General features: G+C 39.3%; 1 protein-coding gene across 3 annotated transcripts in view; it reads right to left on the reverse strand.

Moving 5' to 3' along the window:
• Window positions 1-17,521, reverse strand: part of KHDRBS3 (KH RNA binding domain containing, signal transduction associated 3) — an 85,444-nt gene extending 67,923 nt beyond the window's left edge. For all 3 annotated transcript variants that reach the window (XR_008462600.1, XM_054167457.1, XM_054167456.1), the window contains exon 1: window positions 17,028-17,521. Coding sequence is in view for 2 of the 3 variants with exons in the window: in XM_054167457.1 (XP_054023432.1) it covers window positions 17,028-17,115 (88 nt within the window). In the remaining variant the exon portion in view is untranslated. The remainder of the gene's footprint in view (window positions 1-17,027) is intronic.
• Between the last annotated feature and the right edge of the window lie 3,206 nt (window positions 17,522-20,727).

Consider the following 20,727-nt stretch of genomic DNA (forward strand, 5'->3'; position numbering starts at 1 on the left):
GAATAACTGTCTCTCACATGCCACCTTAATTTTGCAGAAGCTGCTGACAATGAATCTAATTTGAATTTACAATAAAATGAGTGGTTCATGCTAGAATGATGCCTACAACATTCAGCACACTCAAATTAATAATATCCCTGTTGAAGGACTCAAACCAATCTTTATTTAAATTGCATTCACAGGCATTGTAAGTTCTATTTTACAGTCTAAGTACTACTGTCTGCACTGATCTGAAAATACATTTCAGTTACCAATACGACAAATATTTTGAATAGGCCTTTTTATTTAAGCAATTCAAAACTAATTGAGCACCTATTACCTTCACATCAAAAATGACTCCACTAAAATCTGTTTCAGCTGATTAATATTAGCAATATAGTAGGAAGTACCGCAATAAAAAATTGCCAGAAGTCACGTAAGATATGAACAGATGTTCAGTCAGTCTTGCTCAGAACAAATAAAAGATGTAAATATAGGCTCCAGTCCCACATACCCACCCTACTTCACTGAAAATTACTATTTATCTCTTCAAAACCGTCTGTGAACTTACAACAAAGTGCTAAAATTTCCTATATGATTTACCTGCTGTTGACTGCTTTCTTTAAACATGAATGTTTCCACATTAGCAAGGTCAGGAACCCAGCAACTGCAAAAACGTCACTTCATTTGTTCCGCAGCTTAAAAATAAAAAATCCAAGGGCAGCTTAAACATACTTGTAGAAGAACAGAACCCAGTGTCCTACACTCAAGTACTTCAAACTTGGATGCTGTATCTTATCATGACAAAAATGCTTGACTGCCACATTCCAACCTGCTTCAGGAAGACCTAAACTTGTTGCCTGATTATTGGCAAGACTACTGGCTTTTGCTCTGCTTTGAGCAGAAGACCTGACTATCAGAGGTTTGTTACAGCCTCAGGCACCTTTTGATCCTTCCTACAAGTAGGTGCGTGAAAAGGCTCCCACTGGTTTGTTTTTACCTACTTGCATCTACTGCATGATAGCCTATAAATAATATGATTCCCTTTCCACAAGTACTATTTTCTGTTTCCATATGACAGCACAAGCAGCTCATGACCCCCAAAGGCAAAGCTCTGGAAGACCTCTAAACTATTTAGATGGTATGTTAAGAACAAATGGAACAGTTAGTATTAAGTGATCTTTATGTTTAGAAGACACTGCTTACGCAGTTTTAAACATAAGCCTACAATAATTCCCTCAGAAGAGCAACATGTGCAAGCAAGGTTTTGGTAGTATAAAGCTGCTTTGGATACAGATTTCAAATATAAAGGCATGAGTACTTCAGAAAGGGATCCCACATATAGATTGCCTTATACTACTTGAGGCATAGAGCTTAAATGAAATGAAGTTAATATTTTGTATCAAGAGCCCTTAGAAAAAACTGTTCCATCTTTTTCATTTATATGTATGAACATGATCAAGTGGCCCTTACACTAGATTTATCTTGTCATCTTGTTGAGCCATCAAGAAGGGTCTATATCCTTTCTTCCTTACTATGTACATAGCACTACTCAAATTTTCTGTGATTCCTTTGACAAGGAAAAGCATAATTCAAATCTCACTTGAAAAAAAAAAAGGATACAACCTGCAGCTCTGAATTTGCATATTTCACATTTAAATTGCTCAGATTGCCAAGACTTCATGTCTGCAACTTTTACTAAAACACGAAATCAGTGTACAAGTAAGCTGTGTGAAAAGGTAAACTTACACAGAAAACATGAAACCACAGGTGAATGAAGGAACATAATAGTGTAGGTGGGTTGTTTTAATCCACAAACCAAATATATATGTCAGGAATTTGAAAAATACTTTCAGAATACTTATGGAAAATGGGACAGCCCAAAAAGCCTAAAGCATTTGTATATTCTGGTCCACACAAATATGAAACAAATCTATGGAGGTCAGTTGGTGGATGATGGAGGAAAGGGATTAATTCCAGCACACCATTCTGGATTACATCCACACATCCCTAATCCTTCAGAAGGCCACTACTCCTGCTGCCAGCAGATAAAAGCTACTTTTGATACAATTATTGTAAGCAGTACTTTTATTATTTGTCATCCATTACAGCCCTTGGCTGCAGTAATATAGCTTGGCAGGAAAAACATACAAAGGCAGCTTGTACATCTACTGTCCTATGGGAAAGTGCAGCTTAAAAATTCATGTGGAAATCTTATGTATGAGCTTCAACAAATTCATGTTAAAAACTCTTAGCATCCAAGTTAATTTTTAACTAGCAGGGGGATAACAAATTACTATCCCTTCCTCATGCTCAATAGCAGATGAATCCATGATCTTCTCTGTGTATGAAGATCCACAACGCAAGCTGCTACCACATTCAAACGTCTCCAAATAGTATTCTGTTCAATTTTCTCATGAATCACATCTTGGAATTTTAGACCAAGACCACACTTCACAGTATCACAGTATCACAAAGGTTGGAAGAGACCCCAAGGATCATCAAGTCCAACCTGTCCCAACAGACCTCACAACTAGACCATGGCACCAAGTGCCACGTCCAATCTCCCCTTGAACACCTCCAGGGACGGCGACTCCACCACCTCCCTTGAAAGTCCAATTTATGGACTCATTCCAGCTGTAACTCTCAAGGGAAGAACTATCATCTCTGCAAACAGACCAGTTTCTCCAGGACAGAAGTGAGATCTAAATCTGTAGTAAGCCTGCTCTCTGTCGGGTCATGTACTTATTAGCCATGTAGCGCCTTCACCAAGGAAAGCAATCTGAAGTAACAACCAACTTATGACAGTAAACTTTTCTGAAAAACACCTTGTGGATAAAGTTTAAAATATACTACAGTTTTAGTAGCATTAATGGTATGATTTTTATTTGCCATAGGAAACAGCTCTGAATTATAATTTTTTTTTATCTAAAGAAAATGTCTTCATAGTTAGTTTGAATGTAATGAAACAGTTCCTTCAGAGTAAGTCATCTATTTCAGATCAGTAAATTTGTTTATAAGAAAGGATCTTTCAGTAGAAAACATTTTTGAAAGCCCAAGGTCATGTTTATTTCCAACAGACACGGTTATTTTATAGCTGTAGAAAGAGAATACCTGCATGACATTCTGTGCAACTACTCAGCAGTCAAGATACAGCAAATTCATTTATCTTTTAATTTGTTTTGAAGACAGCCTAAAATCGAGTGCTTATATGGAGATGGAAAATAGAATGCCTCTGTAAGTCACATTATCTTGTGTAGTTATGTGATGAATTTATTTTAGAAATATTACTAGTTTAGTTTTAGTCCAGCTAATTTGAAAGTCCCAGCTTTTACTGAACACTACAACTTATTCCCAGTGATGACTCTGTGTGTGTGTGCAAGTTAGGAATTTTCTTATTGGAGCAATTCCTGTATTTAATGCTTCTGTACCTCTATTCCTGGTAAAATCTGAAAAATCAACCACATGCACAAGGCAGCTGACATCTTTAGGCACAATGCAAAAAATTCCAGCCAGGGAGATACATCTACTTTCAAGGTAAGACAGCAAAATCAAAATTGAACTGGTTACACTGATACCATCAGTGTTGGGAAAATGCAGCTGCTACTAACCACAGACACTTACCCTGCCTGTCCCCGACTTGCCTTCATACTTTTGGTGTCTTCTCCCAAGCAATCAGCACCAGAACAAGAGGAACAAGTCTCAAACTGCACCAGGGAAGTTTAGGCACAAGGTGAGGAGAAAGTTTTTCACAGAGAGAGTTGTTAGCCATTGGAATGTGCTGCCCAGGGAGGTGCTGGAGTCACTGTCCCTGGAGGTGTTCAAGAGGGGACTGGATGTGGCACTTGGTGCCATGGTCTAGTAGTCATGAGGTTTTGGGTGACAGGTTAGACTTGATGATCTTTGAGGTCTTTTCCAACCTTATTGATTCTATGAATTTCTTATACTCAAGTTTCTGCTCCTTCATCACGTCTATTAAGAAAGGGTAAGTGCCAAACCCAAGAACCAGAGATACCATTACTTTTTCATTCAGTGATGTTTGAATTGCTTCTGTACACAAATGGAAATTTTGATACTCCACTTTTCGAAGGTACAGAGAAAAGTTACAAGATGTGACAGAGGACAAAGGGAATGCATTGAAGAAAAAAAAATATGCAGATGCCTAAGAAATTCATAGTCTGGGTGCTCAGTGGATAAAGGACAGTTGTAATGGCAGTAACTGCTTAATATGGTAGATTGTTGCATCATTTCTTGCTACTTGAGAGAAGCAAACCAATAAAGCATATTTTGGAAGAACAAAGTACCAAACAGACATTATGAGTACTTATGATCCCATGAATAAGTCTTCATAAAGAATTGTTCATGTGTATATTAGTGTCAAATCTCACTTTCCCCTCTTGCTTCACTGATTTTAGAGCACTATAGCTGTGCCTTAAAAATACAAGCATAAGACTAGACTATCAAAAAACTGGAATGAAGAAAAGCTTTTCCTCCACTAAATTCATACAGCTTTTATTTTACCCCTGCATAATATCTATTATCAATACCTCTTGGCAAGAAGTAAGGGATTAACTATGTAGCCAGCCAGGATCATCTATTCTCTTTAATGTATTTTTCTGAAGGGGCCATCTGCTCTTATTTCTTCATTTTATGTCCTAGTGTGAAACTGCATTCAATTAGTTACATGTACAAATTCCTCCCATGTCAGAATAGGTGTCTTGAGGATGAAATACAGTAAGGTGAAGTGGAAAAAGTGTTTATTACTAAAATCTGATTGACTATAATTGATATAGCTTGATGAGCTAATTAGTCATCAATAAAGGAAGGAGAAATAATGCTTTAACATTTGCTTTATTATAACACAGCTTGACATCCATTACTGACAAGTATGCATAGCCATGCAAAGGTACCACATCTGAATATAAGGACTATGTTTGCTTTTTGTATGCTGTGCACTCATCTCTTCAGCCGACTCTGCAGAAAAGCTTCAAAGCTCAGCTTTGATAACAGCACCAAAACCTTCCAAAATGAGGTACCTAAAAATCCACACAATTTCTGCCAAGACATACCTACACGATTAGCATAACTTGCACTGACTTACAAATAATGAGTAATTACTTCCAAAGGGGGGGGGGGGGGAACTCACTATAAGCTATTTGTTTGAGCTCTAGCCAGGTATTACTCCAATATAATAACATGAAGAAAAGGATTCTGAAAAGACTGTACAGAATGAAATCTATGGTTTTACATCCTACTTCATCTAAGTGAGAAAAAAATTAAAAAGGCACTTGCTTCCTTTTTCTATGCATTTCAGTTTTCCCCTGCAAAAAGACCAAGCAGAGTACTGCAGTCAGTGGATAGACTAGTGTCATGGCTTGAGCTCAATCTGCTGCTGATACTCAATACCACATTGCCATCATGCCTGCTTCAAAATGAAAGTGCTGGCTGGAGTAAAGTACCATGGGGCTGTAAGTTTAGGTTGCAAGGTAAGAGGCTTCCTGATGTGGTTGCTGCTTCTGGTTTCCAGGGTTTGGGGTGTTGGCCTTTTCCACGGGGCTGGTTGCTTCATGCTTGGGGGAAAAGGAGGAAGAACATTTTTATTGCTTGTTTCTGCCACTTTTGCTTTTTTTGCCACATTTTTCTGCAAATAAGGGAAGATAACTGCAGAGTTTATCACTTGCGGTAAAATCTCTCTCAACCCAGAGTATTTTTGCATTACTTTGTCTTCTGCCTGTGTGAGGGGAGGGAGGAGACTTATGAAAGCCAGCTGTGTTAAACCAGTACAGTCCATATTTGGCACCCAATACAGGGCTCAAAAGCAGCTGCCTTAACCAAGAGTCATTTTTGGCAGGACACAAAATAGTTGAGATAAGAATAGGTGAGATAATTAAAAGAGTCAATCAAGGCTTGAGGCTTGTTAAGAGAGTTTTATATACTTTCTTTTTTTTTTTTTTTTCCCCCTGTGGTGTAATCACTATGTGGATGCATTTGCTTTTCAGGGGCGGCTGCAGCCAATGTGAACTTGTAATTGACATCCTCTGTGTTGTGGTGTTCATCATCTCAAATGGCTTAAAGCTACCTTGTTGTGCTGGTTACTGGCATATTATGATATGGTCATTCTACTAGCCACTTGGCTTAGATGTAATTCTACACAATTAATGGTCCAGTTTTTGTCCACCCCAACACAGGTCTCTCCAAAAAATCACCTGGAGATGTGGCCCAAGGCTAGTTAATTATGAATGGCGCAGAGGGAGGGAAGTCACTTTTTGCTGTGCTTTTTCTGCAAATAGCATATTTCCAGTAAACTCTTCATCTCAACCCGGAGGGGCTTTTTTCATTGATTTCCCTTCCATCTGTGTGGGAGGAGGAGGGCTTGTGAGAGCAACCTGGGTTAAACCAGCACAACTAACTTTTCAGCATCATCTTCATGCAAGCCACCACAGCAGGTAGCCTTCTAGCCTAGACAACCAGTAATTGAAAACCTTGGTCATTGTTTCAAGCTCATTAACAAAAATAAGGGATTAGTACCTTTAGGACCTACAAGCTACTCAGAGGCAGAAAATACATTATGCTAGCATAATGCTCAGCATACTATTGAAGTGTAAAGAAAACATGATCTGCCAGTTAAAAAACCAAATCACATCTATTTTCCTCTACTGGGGCATTAATTTTAAAAGGATAATTTGCCTAGAGTTCTTCATAAAGCTGATCTCACAGGCCGCTACTTGCCACTTATGTGATAATGAAATATACGTCAGCATTTTTAATTAACCTTATATTGAATTCTGAACTATTTCTTAGTGTTCTAAACAAGGTCTGGTCTTAATTCTGTAAGTGCATCTATGAACAGGTTATTTATAAATTGCATTATGGTAGTTTACCTGCACTCCCTATTTAATCAGCTGATAATGATGCAAACATCTAAAAGTTTAAATGTTGAAAAGTCTGGAAAGGTATTTCAGTAAAGCTTCATGTAACACAACTTGGAGTGATCGACAGCAGTCTTGCAAGTTAAAGTACACATCAAAAGGATAGCACAAGCCAAAGCTATGTCGGGTCCCATCCATATTTAAATTGTATTTGGGAACCCTGTGTCTGAAGATAAGGTAGTTCCATTACAGCCACATCATTCAGTTTGTATTTGAGCTTAAGCCTGTGACTGAGGTCACAGGATATTAGGCATTGGAAGGGACTGCCAGAGATAAAGTCCAACCCCGCTGCCAGAGCAGGACCATAGAATCTAGCACAGGTCACACAGGAACACATCCAGATGGGTCTTCAAAGTCTCCAGAGAAGGAAACTCCACAACCTTTCTGGGGAGCCTGTTCCAGTGCTCTGACCCTCACAGTGAAGAAGTTCCTCCTCGTGTTGAGATTAAATCTCCTGTGCTGTAGTTTATATCCCTTGTCCTATTACAGAAGAGCCTGTCCCCTCCCCTCCCCACCCAGCCCTCAGATACTCATAAATGTTTATTAAATCCCATCTCATTCTTCTCCAGACTAAAAAGCCCAGGGCTCTCAGCCTCTCCTCATAGGGCACACGCTCCAGTCCCTCAATCATCCTGGTAGCCCTCTGTTGGACTTTCTCAAGTAGATCCCTATCCCTTGAACTGGGGAGCCCAAAACTGGACACAGTATTCCAGGTGTGGCTTCATATTCCAGGTATGAGCAGGAAAGACAAACACCAATGAGATGGACAAGCTGAAAGATACAACAAATGTGAATTTTAAATAGGCCATTTACCAATTAAACCTTTTGTATCTTGAGCATCAACTTTTTCTAGTGAAGCTGTGTGAAAAGTAATACAAAGGGATTCTCTAAGCACTGAAGTCTCAGTTAACCAAATATTAGCTTCAGAAGAGGCCTATGTTTTAAGATGCAAACAGAACATTCAGCTACAAGAGCTACTGTGAAAAGTGAACATCAGTGGCACCCAACACTGGCTGTCCCTCCAGAGCTGACTTTCCTTTCCAAGAGCCCCAGTTCCCTGAGGAGCCCCTGAAGACACCATGACAGCACTATGAGTCTGAATGGAAGGGGTTGCATTGCAATTTAAACAATTTTGAAGTGGTCTACAAAGCCCCTCAAAAAAAAAATCCACAAAAATTTAAAACTGTGCAAGGATCTCTAATAATTAGCAAGCTACTGCTAAACCAATGGTTTTCTAACACAGAGACAGCATTCAAAAAACCTTCCCAGATACGCTGTATCTTCAAAATTTTACCATCACTGTTTCTACAATGCTATGTAGGTATTCCACAAGGAACTCATCATGCCACACTTCTGCTCTTTCCAAAGTGTGGTCATATTAATACTTCATAATGTATTATGATATCAACATTTGTATAACAAAAAATATGGCTCAAAGAAATCCTAGTCATTCATTCCCTCACAAGCATTTTATACAGCTACACTTAGGTCATTCCTGAGGTGCTTCACATGGTATTAACAGGCTTCAGGGAAAGCTTCAAGTGTATGCAGAAAAAATGGCTGAAGAACAGATGCAGTAAGCTTTAAAGACATGATAAATTTTCTGTTGTATGCTTTTATACAGTAGGCCAATAAAAGCCTAATCATTTTTCCAGACCATGGATGCATGGTGTAATAAAAAGGTCAAGGGTATATGATAAGTGAAAAGAATCTTTAAGACCAATTTGTTACACAAGACAAATTGGACCACAGTAGCCCTTACAGTCTTAAGGTCTAGTACTAAGGTGCCACATTTCACCTTGCAGACTAGACAACCTAGGATATAATTAGGATATTCCTAGAAAAGCAGCAAGTGTTAACTAAAGCTAAAGGTGTCACTGTTTCTTACCTGCTGTGAAACTGAACATGAAGTGGGTTAGTTCCTCCACATGCATGATGATTCAAGCGGGAGAAACCAAGTCAAATTAATAAGAAACTGTTTCACTTTTGAGCAACATCTTCACCTTCACAAACGTTTTGGGGAACACCTCTAAGGAAGGGAGAAAGCTCATTTGCTACACACCTCTATTCTTTGAAATTAGGACTCCTTGTCCCTACAAAACACAGACTAGAAGTGGTCATGAAACAGCTGAAGTGAAAAAACACTCCAGGTTCTGAACCCCGCTGGCTGTACAGATGGACCAAGAACATTGCACTGAAACTGTCTGAAGGCAAGTCTAGAATACTAAAATCAGTTTCATTCAAATTCAGGGAGAGGTATAGGGTGTAGTCAAGCATTATATATGTCCATAAAAGAATCAGACATGGTAGATTTTACTACTTTAATTGTATCATTTAACATTAGTTTGAAGGTGGGCAGAAGAGGAAAAGGTGATTTTACTTGACTGGTTTATCCCATAGATTATCAATCAAGACTACATACAATATAGCTCACCATTTCTGCTTATTAGCAGGAAAAGACAACGTGAAAAAGATCAGATCCTCAGTATCTGAGGGTTAAGGAGGTCAGGAAGCAGAATGTGGGCTGCTGACCAGATACATAAGAGGAATGGAACTTCACTTCCACTTCTCGTTAATTAGGACACAGATTAAAAGGAATCAGTAACAAAAACTTTTGTCCATTATCAGTTAACACAAAAGGAGACACATAAAAGGAAAGATGACTGCATTAAAAGCAGTCCTTCCATTTCTACATCTTTCAGAAACATCATTATCCCAAAGCAGCAGGAAAATATCCTGTCTGTAAATATCTAAAACCTTTCACTTTCAAACGTCTGCTTTCCAGAATACTGACACTAGATGATCAGAGGCGGTAAGAGACCACAGATGCATTTACTCCCCAAGCACTCAGCAAATGCAGCAGCATTCAATATCTGAGCATCAGTAGCAATTTTCACTTCTTCCTAAATTTTGTGCTGTCCACAGAAAAGCATCTTCCCCTGCTGTATTCATTTTGTACAAACAGATTAATAAAGTTCAAGAAAATCAGTAAATCCTCAAAGGATTTCCAACTTTAGATTTTCACTGTCAGTACATTATACCAAGATCACTACAGCAGCGGTTGTTACAACACATTTTCTTTTGGATTAAGTGAAAAAACAATAGGTTTTACTGAAATGATTTCTAATCTTTTAGGTTTCCAATTATTTTGTCAAGAAATTCTTCCTAGAAAATAGAGGCCTATAAAAACCACCTATATAGGCCAAGATTTACCAACTACAAGAATTAAACTGACATTTGTTTGCTGCCTTGCAACTTTGTTCCTGTTGAGCTGGTAGTTGCAGCCAAAAATCTGATAAACACATCAAAATAAGAAATGGAAGGCAGCCAGCAAAACAGAAACTGGGAATGGAGAACAGGAACAAAATTCATTTAACTTTCCGGTTTCTTATTAATTTTACCTTGACAATAAGGTAAAATGATGGAAAATGACAACACAAAACAACAAGTGATAAATATGACATTGAATTCAAGCAAAGGAATATTTTAAGATAGGATAAACACAAAGAATAACACATCCACTACTCAGCTGAGACACTCAAAAATACAGCTTTCTCAGCTTAAAAATGGTTCAGCATTTGACCTCTCCAGTTGATACTTTTGTTTGCTCTTTGTCATAAACAGACAGCCCATATATACTGTATATTCCAAGCTATTGACAGCTCAGTGAAGAGCCTAATTTACTTGAGATTAAATGTCCAGAATTGCTTCTTATTTTTTAATCAGAGGTATCAAGAGATGCAAAAATCTACCCAGTTCTTATATTTGAGTTAATCACCCCCTGCCAAAGCACTGAGCTTTAGTTTTTTCATTTGCAGTTTTCTAGCCAGACATTTCATTGGCTTAAAGGGCCTCTTAGCACCTTTATTTACCTCTGTGAAGGTAATATGGCATTCAAACCACAGGTTTATGATCATTTTCACAAACCAGATTATCAAGAGGCCCACAGACCTTCCCAAGCTTACAAAGCACTGTTTTTTCATCATCTTCTCAAAACATAAGATGTGGACTTCTGTAGGTAGAATGTCAGAAGAAAGTCAAATTGCCTAGTCCATATGCCCTTATAGCTTTAACTTAAAGCCACAGAAATGTATGTTCTCTAGTAAGGGCTACACTTGGAAGTCACACTCAGTATGTAGCTCTAAAGTAACTCCCAGAACTACTGCCACACCTACCATGCAGCTTCCATTGCACAGCTGAGACATGCCTCCCCAGGTCTCTGGGGTAGATAATCACATTTTTCTCAAGATACTCCATCTGCCCAATACAGTCATCCTGTTCTTTATCATTTTCCATTTGAAAAACTGTATTAATAAAGTAAACACTAAGCTTGCAAGATTCCTGCATAGCTCAGCTAAGAAGAGTCAGTTAATTCACTATGAAGTATTAGGTGTGTCAATTACCAGTTAATCCATTTAAACAGGTTTTTTAACTGAAAGTCCTAAATACTAATTAAAAAGTCATGAGTACTAGACTGAATACTTTATAGAGGCTACTCAAATCTGAACTTTGATACCAAATTATTTCAACCCAAATTTAGATTCTTTTGTTTCTTAATTATACTTGAAAGTAGAGGTGGAACAAAACTCAGAGGGCAGAGAGGCCACATACATAGATTTTAAAAACATGCAAGTTAAGTCAAACAAGCCACAGGCCAGAAGAGCAGCTATTCAGTGCCATGACCTTCGTTATGAATTCTCCAGTAAGTACTCAGAAGGTTAAAGTTTTAATTTGCATGGCTGGTGTCGAAAAGGATTGAAAGTGACAAACCATGTCAGTCTAAATTTGAAACCTTTAAATTCGATCTCTCTCATTGCCTGCCAAAGTAAGTGTGCAAGTGAATTAGAAGTCAGCTTTAGACTACATGTGATCATCGGTGAGTGGCTGCAGACTGGAGTCACGCTTCAGAGCAGATGAGCCTCAGGTGAAGTATGTATGATTATCTTCTGCTGCATTTCGCAGCAGCCCTGTTAACATGACTGGAATACCTGATAAATCAGTTCCCCAGCCTTTTAAGAAATCAAGACTGGAATATAACCGTTAATAAGTTCTGTGACTTTCCCAATACAATTTTACCACAGTAAAGGCAAAGAGCAACCACAAGAACATGAACTTCTGAAGTGTTACTGAAAAGGGAAGGCTGAGAGGTCAATCTCTGAAACATCCTTTCTTCACTCTAAATCTTACTATTTTTCATGCTGTTTTAAGAATATAGAAAAGAACCTAGGTCAGCCTTCCCTGGTTTTACAGTGCCACCATCACACCATATCCATTCCTATTACTGTCACTAAATTTCTGATGACACTGAGCCTGTCAAACAATTCTCCCTGCACATTTTCATAGACTGTTTTGAGCCTGCTTACTAGTTAACTAGCCTTATTTCTAGTTAACCTCTAAGAAAAGAGCTTAGTGACTTGATGATCAAAATTTTTTTCTGAAGGGTAAGTTACAAAACTATTTTATTCAATTTAAAAGGATGCTCTGAATAATCTTATTGTATGTGCTTTACAAAACACCTTCAACCTTCATAAATGTTCATAAAAACCAGACTCCAAGAACAGGATGCCCGAAAGCAATGTTCTCATAACTGGGACTACTGTTGGTAGTATGAGAGTTTGCAGTTTCACAGCAAGAGTATTTGTAACACCATTAGGGACGGGAACAAGCAGCATCACGTCTGTTCCATGCCATGAAACATCTGTGCTCAGAGGAAATGGATGATACAGTAGGAAACATTTGTATCACATCTGCATGTAACTTTACAACATAATCAAGAACACCTTTTAGAACTGTGAAAAATGAGAATTTTATTCTTGGATAATGAAAGAAAGTCCTTGCTAAGCACCCAGGAGCCCTTGCATTCCATGAAAGATTTATTCAAAATCAATAACACCCATGGAACCTTAATAAATTAAGTTCCCACTCTACTATTTTTACAATGGTTACCTGGTAAAAAAAAAATACAAAACCAGATGGTTAGTATCTTGTACAATGCAGAAACATACTCCATCCTTTCTGATATTTAGGGAGCTACTATTACTAGCATACTTTGTTATTGAATTTCTACTCAAAACCTAAGAAAGAGCAAGCATCTCTGCTGATCACTACTAGACACGTGGCTCAGTAAAGTCATTTGATATAAAGGCTAGCACATACAGCCATCTACTGATAGGAAGGCTTGTTATTCCTGTACATCTTGACAATTTAAACAAAGCTTCACCAATTTAAGATACCACCTCAAATCTCAAAGTAGCTAAAATGAGCTTGTAAGGGAGAATTTGACTGTCCGTAGAAGTTGTCCAGCAGTGGCACTGGGACACACAAGGATTTCAGCTGCCCTAATTGATTGCAGTCTTCCCCACCTACATATTTAACACTACACAAATCAAACAAGCTACAGGCATCTTCATTAATGTTTCCACTGTAACAAAATTTGTCTGGTATCAACATGTTTTATTTACAGTTAGCTTCAATCTGCAATTTCACATACTTGACTCCCAATCACAAAATGCTCGTCATGAATCAGGACTAAGGATGGATGTGAAGACAATGAAGACTAATTCTTCTCTTACAGATCTTTCAATGTCCTTTACAGCATCACTCCTCCTGAACTATGTCACAACCATGAACATTACACTTACACATTTACATACAACCCCTAGTGTGCAGTCTTCAAAATACAGGCCTCAAAAAGCATTAAAAAGTTAAACTGCTCAGTGCCTTGCAATGATAGACAAAAAGCTAGCCTGATTTCAGAACAAATATCACTTTCACATATTAAAGTATTTTTCAGATTTTGCCAGAAATAGGAAAAATACATGTACTAAATTCTTGCTTCTTCACAGAATCTCATCTTTGCCAAGGTACTTCAATGACAGAATTTATAATAATAATTGGACACAATGTTCCCAGTTCCCATTGTCTGATACCAGCTGCAAATTAACCCAATTGGCATCAGCACCTTACTTCACATACGAAGTATATCCATTTCCAATCTGTAACTTTTAGAAGTTTACAGGTAAGAATATGCTTCTCTCTTAGGACAGCTTACAAGTAAATCATCTTAATTAGAGCAAATGATAGTCCTGTCTCCCACAGAAGTTTCCTGCTGTTCTAAGTTTTAAGCAGCAGCTGAATGTTTCAGTGATGATTTAAAGCAAAATTTAAGTAATTTGTCTTATATTTGTCTGAAAGACACAGGTCAAATACTTGAGCAGAGTTTTCAACAAGAAAAGTCAGCACTTCAGGTGCTATGTAGGAACAATTACGGATACTGCTCTTTAATTTTAATGCATTTAAAAGGCTTAAACCAAGGTTTTACTAGGGAAAAAGAAGATTCTGTCTCTTAATTCTGTAATACAGATTAATAATACTGTATAATAATTCTTGTAGCACCCTAGTTATCTCCACATGATTCTTTTTTCAATCAAAAGGCTGCCCTGGAACTCTAAAAGCATCTCAAGCCACGCATCTCTACCCCCCCATATAATTTAAAATTATGTCATTTGTGTATCCAAATCATAATTAGTAATTGTAAGTATAATATGCAAATGTGCCCACTTCCATTTGAGAACTATAATTAACAGATTTTCAAAGTCTAGACACAGGACTTCCATAGAAACCAGATTTCAACATTGTTAGAAATTTCTCCAAGATTTGGCTCTTTTGACACATTTCAATTCCTTCAGCACCTCAGAAGGATTTATTAATTTAACCATATAATTCTTAAAGCAATCCTGAGTTTCTGAAGTTGGCTGATCTACAGTATTTCAATTTAAATAAATACAGATAGCAACTGTAATAATATTAAGACATCAAAATGCTATTACATAATTAAGCTGGTTATTTTAAGCACTTAAAACCTTCTCTAAGACATTCTCATACATACCTAGAAGCAGCCAAACTTAGAAACATGTTTCATTCTGAGATGAAAAGCTAAACAAACCCAGTTTTAAAAAATTGGGCAAGCTCATTGCTCACCAAATGCCATCAGAAGACCTCAGTGGACCTCACGTATGAGGTACAAGCCAGTACATTTCCACGAATATTTGTGCTCATTAAACTGCACAGAATGGTTAAAATTGAGAAGGAAAAGAACAGTCTCTGATAAAGTTAGTGTCATGACACCATAGGTCTGCAGAACATCTCTTACATTTCCCACTTAGATTATAGTCCCTTCACCTTATTTGGAAGCTCTACAGCTGCCAGAAAATGTGTATTTTACACAGGTATTACACACATTTGCATTTTAAACTACAGTTAATCAGTTTGTAGTCACCTTGCTTAATATTTTTTTTTTTTTGTCTCTAACAAGTGAAATACTTCAGATTTATTGCAAGACTTCATTTTCAATGAAAGCAAAAAAAATATCTATAGATATACTAGAATAAAGAGGCTGAAATCAATGCCCATCTGCATTAATTTTTCACTAACTAGATTTTTGGAGTCAAAAGTGCACATGCAGATACAAAGCCTCACATGATAAAAGGAGGCAGGAGTTTGTCCTCTAATTTCTCATTCCAGCCAGAACCATTAAAAAAATATTAGTCCCAGACATGCAGCCATTCATACTTCCATAAACAGTATTTGTAAAATAAAGCACATATCTCTGTAACTTCCTAAAATAGTCAACATACACAGAAAAGATTCTTCCTTCACTGTTTGGAGTGCCACTAATTTACAGTCTTAAATTCTCAGTCCTCAAGCTAAATTTCATGAAGTTTTCTTTTTTTTTATTTACACCAAACAATACAAATACCTATTTATTAATGTATTTATTCCTTCTTCCACTATCAACAATGGCATTTTTCCAAAATCAACGTTTGGAATCACATGAAAAATACCAACCACCCAAGGACATGAAGCTACAAATCACATGGCATGTGCATTCCACAGCTAAAACAGTGACAACTTCTAACTCCACAATACTACAGGTAATAATTAATGATTCTTCTGATTTCAAGATGGGCATTTGCCCTCCATTACACACCAAAAACTACAACAATGCATTAATAGAAGCCATATAGATTTAGATCTATTCCTGTTATAGAAACTACACTAGCATAGCTTTGTAATCACTTCAACTAAAGCCAAAATCATTCCATCTGCCATTAAGTTATATTAGAATATCATAACTGATTTCATTTGACCATCCCAAGCACTGTTTGCCTCTACAGAGCTACACTTGGAAGTCACCTGCCAATTACATAATCTTTCCAAATTACATCAAAACATTGTAAGTAACACAGAATCAGTTCTCTCTTCAGTATCGTATCATTGAAACAAAGAGGTAGCACTTTAAAGCATATCTGACAAGTCAGATGTAGAAGAGGTAGGAATCACTTATTACTTGGAGTTACATAATTGCAGAAGAAAACATGCCTTTGTTTCTCCAACGGATTCACTAAATGTACTGTTGGCTCTTTAATTTTTCAGTTACAGAGCCAAAAGTTCCAAGGACACCGGTTGTAGGCTCCTTTTAAAAAGGCTCACGCACACATGACAATAACCTATTTCTTCTTCAGAAACACAGTAGAGGAGTAGAAAAGGAAAATCTTTCGAGGTTTTTTTTTTGGGGGGTGTTTGTTTGGTGGTTTTTGTTTGTTTGTTTTTTTAAACGAACTTGAAGCCCAAGGCGAGCGCAGAAGACCCAAGCTGTTCTACACAGTAATTTAACTTGGAATAATGCAGAATTCAAGCAGCGAGCGATCATGTCCACGCTATTGTAAACAACACTTAAGAAAGAGGAGGAATGAGGGGAGGCAGCCCAGCGTTTGCTTCTGTTTGTCTGGGGAAATGCTCTGCCTGCTGGAGGGGCACCCGGGAAGACTCGCTGACCTCGGGCATTGCCGGGAGCGCAAGCTGAGCCTTGTCTCTTCAGCACCTGCCGGTGCTGGGGCTGAGCCCCGGACCCCTCCACACAAAGGGAAGAGGGCAGGAGCGGCAGACATCAGTAGCCTAAACACAACAAAAGCCCACCGACCACAGCACAATGAAGAGAAATCCCCTGACTGAGCATCCTCGGCGGCCGCCACTAACTCTGACTCGATCCCACCGCTCGCCCCTGCGGCAGGACGAAGCGGTCCCGCTCCGCCTCTGCCGTGCCCCGCTGGCCCTCACCTTGGTTGACCAGCCGCAGGGCGTGGGTGAAGGACGGGTCCAACGAGTCCTTCTCCGCCATCAGCTCGGGCAGGTATTTGTCGTCCATGGCCGCGGCCCGAAGCGGCAGCGGAGCCGGGGTGCCGGGTGGCCTCTTGGGGAAGGGGGCGGCGGCACGAGTCCGAGTACCAGACAGCGGTAAATCCCCAGAGGCAGCGCTTCCCCCTGGCCGCCTCCCGCCCGGGGCTGCGGGGACGCATCCAGAGGGAAGCGCCGCAAGCCCCCGGCCGGGTACGGGGAGAGAAGGGGCGCGGACCGGGGAAACGCGGAAAAAATCCCTCTGTGGAAGCGCTCGGAGCAGGGGTGGGGGCGAGAAGGACAAAAAGATAAGCCCCGAGAGGCGCTGACCCAGACGGGACGGACCACTTCGGCCTCCCGCGCACACGCGCGTAAAAGAAAAGGGAACAACGAGGCGGCTGGAGCAGACGCAAACCCGCGCCCCCAGCAACACCGCACAGACTGAACAGGAGACCCTCCGCGCCAGGTTTAAATAGCGCTGCTGTGGCCGTGCCCACAAGCTCCCCAAGCCACGCCCCGGCCCGCCGAGCCACGCCCAGGGCGGTGCCGCTCCCCCGGCTCCTCCCAAAGGGCGGTGATAGAGCGGCCCTCGGCCCTGTCGTTCCGCCTACTGAGGTGACGACTTCTATTGGGTGGTGTAGCTTGTCAGTCAGGGGCCAGCTGCAGCCTCTGATTGGCTTTCTGTTTGCCCTGCCCCGCTCCTCTGTCCTCTGCTGCCGCTGTACAAGGTGGCGCTGGCACGGGACGGGTGGCTAGGCGGTGAATTCGGAGTCGTTTCGCAGTTGAGTGGCTACCAGAAGCAGCGTCTCCCTTTTAAAGCCCTCTGTTGGGAGGAAAACTGTTCTCTGGAAGCTCGCAGACACGATCGCCGCACCGGCCGTTCTCCGGGCTCTCGACTTGTGGGAGCTCCCTGAACAGCACCTGCGCCAGACGAGGGCAGAGATGCTGCCACAGCAGGTGTGAGAGGGGCTCAGGGGAGCCGGGGCACCGTCCTGACCCGCCTTGTCAAACCACAGGAGCAGGGGGAACGAAGAAAGGCAAAATTTGTTTCTAAAGGGCCGCGGTGCTCGATTTGTCCCACCTTTTGTACTTGTGTCTCTAGTAATGCAAGGCACTTACACATACTCGCCAGGAAATCTTGTTTGTGAGGAATTGCACCAATGGACCGGTGTAAGTGCGCTTGTGATTCAGTAGCAGCCTGTTCTTCAGAAAAGAGAAGCAAAGTTTAAAAGACCTTGCTCAACCCTATTATCCTACTTTTTTTCAGTGAATACATTTGGTATATTAGATCATTATTCACTTGGATCTGTAGCTGTGAGGCGTTACATAGTTGCATTATTAGACCTTAGGTTTTTATCAATGAGTCTTTGGTGACAAAAGCCTAAAGGCATCACGACCAAGTTTTCTCTGTTACAGAGTACCAGGGCAAAACACAGGAAAATTACTAAACTGCTGGAGAAAAAAAATTGCAAAAGCAACATTTAAAAGTAATGTTTACAGGAAAAGCTGATAAGAAACTTTTGGATGTTAAGCTACAGTTAAAAGTGGGAATAAAATAATTACATGGTTACTTTTGTATTCAGGAAAAGGGTCTGCAATGTATCTCAGTCATGTTCATACAAGATGGGGAGGGAAAAACAGCTAGCAAAAGAGCTAGCATAAGAAATCACTCAGAGCTTGGAAGCAGAGGTTAAGGCTGTGTTTTCAGAATTACATTTACTCTTTCACCCTTAAAACAGAAGGTATATTAAGGTATCTCATTTCTTGTTGCATTTTACAGACCGGAATATCTCATAAAACAATGTTTGATATATTGCAATATGAAATAAACTTGATTTACATTCTCTCTATAACCCTTCCAAATAAATCTTGACCCAGGATGAACAGAAACAAATTTGCAAAGTTGTATTTTAAAAAGTCTTCTGCATGACATCAAGCTTTACAGGTATAACTGAATTATAAACACAAGTATAAGAAGCTGGTTTACAATGAATATTTTATTTCAATCTTCCATATACATCTTTTATATAAAACTACTGAAATGCAGCCATCTGTTGTGAAACAGGCAGACACATACAACTCTGACACAGAACAATATGTAGGAGTGTAATCTTTATTCAGTGACCTGCAGCAAAATAATCCCCAGCTTTGCCAAAAATGTATTTAAGTCCCTATACAGCATACAAGATCTCAGAGAGAAAGGTAGCTATAATTTTACAAAGTATACAAATCATAACATACCTTGCTTGGAAAGAGTCATATTCTCCTTGATAACTGATTTAATAAACATTTGTTGTTTCAAGAAACTTGTGAATTATAAAATTATCCACATTTTGCCTTATTGTTCAAACTCAAACCTGCACAGAACAAGTGCAGTATATTGTTTTCTCCGTTAAAATTCAGGAGGATGCAATAAATCAAGAGGAGGACAGAAAGGATGGGAAGTAACTAGCCTTGGGCCATAGAAATCAGTCTAACTGGGAAAAGCCTGCTGAGCATAGTTCTTAACTGTCCAGGAATGGCAGGAAACACCAAGTCCTTAAGGATTGATTGCCTTCTTGCGTCTGAAATCTATACTGCTTGAAAAGCAGCTTGATCAAGGAACTGCCCAATATTAGCTTTAGTGTTCACGAATATCATGAGTCCAAACTTCTAAATCCACAATTTAAATGTGTTTATCATTACTCTCCAACAGTGAACTAAATGGGATTTTACGTAGGTCTGGCTCTGCTGTCAGTATGCAGGTGGTACTCTGAGGAAGTTGATTTAGTAGGTATACATCAAGCAGGAAACAATGTCAGACTAACATACATTACTTCTTTTAAAACACCAGTTGACTGACCTGACTGTTTTCCTGCCTGTTTATAAACAAAAATTGTACATACCCAAATTAATAATCACATGTAACATGAGGACAAGCTTAGTACCTTCATTCTCAGGAGTAAGATTCACTTTCTTACTTGTACCTTTTGATGCTGCCAATGGCATGTTTGGGGTCTATGTGTGAAGAGGCTAAAACTGAGGTGCATCCTCTTTTTGGTGTGTAAGTTCTGTACAACTTACTGCAATTACATTTTCCTTATTTGCTGGATCAACACAACAAGCAGTGTTTTCACCATTAAATCACGTTAAGCTACCACTGACCATAGTAGACTTTACACAGCTATAGTGTAAAGATTTGCCTCTGATGTACCTCTGTGTTCCTAATTGAAAGCTCAGACTACAACATGCTGTTAAGGAATCATTATTTACTTGAGTCTTTGCTCATTAACATGCACAGCTGAAGACCTATAGAAGCAGGGTCTATTTTGGGAAATACATTGTCAGAAATACCACATCGAGCAGAGATGTCCTTGATGTGACTCACCACATTTCTGATTAGCATGTTGCTAAGTAGGTGCTGGCTTCCTTAGTATACCAATGTATCACTTGCCAATTTCTCTTAAGCACATAAAAACTGCCATTGAACTCCTTTCTCCAGAATTCCTGTGGCTGGTTTTGTTTTGTTTAGTTTGTTTGCTTGTTTATTAAAGTTGCACAGTTAAAGTATGAAAAAATAGGTAAGAGTATACCGTCATATCAAGACATCCATCATGAAGCATTTTCAAAAGCATTGGATGCTTTCTTCTAAAAGTTCATGCCT

Source organism: Dryobates pubescens, chromosome 14, assembly GCF_014839835.1.
Source record: "Dryobates pubescens isolate bDryPub1 chromosome 14, bDryPub1.pri, whole genome shotgun sequence".
In the NCBI taxonomy this organism is placed as follows: Eukaryota; Metazoa; Chordata; class Aves; order Piciformes; family Picidae; genus Dryobates; species Dryobates pubescens.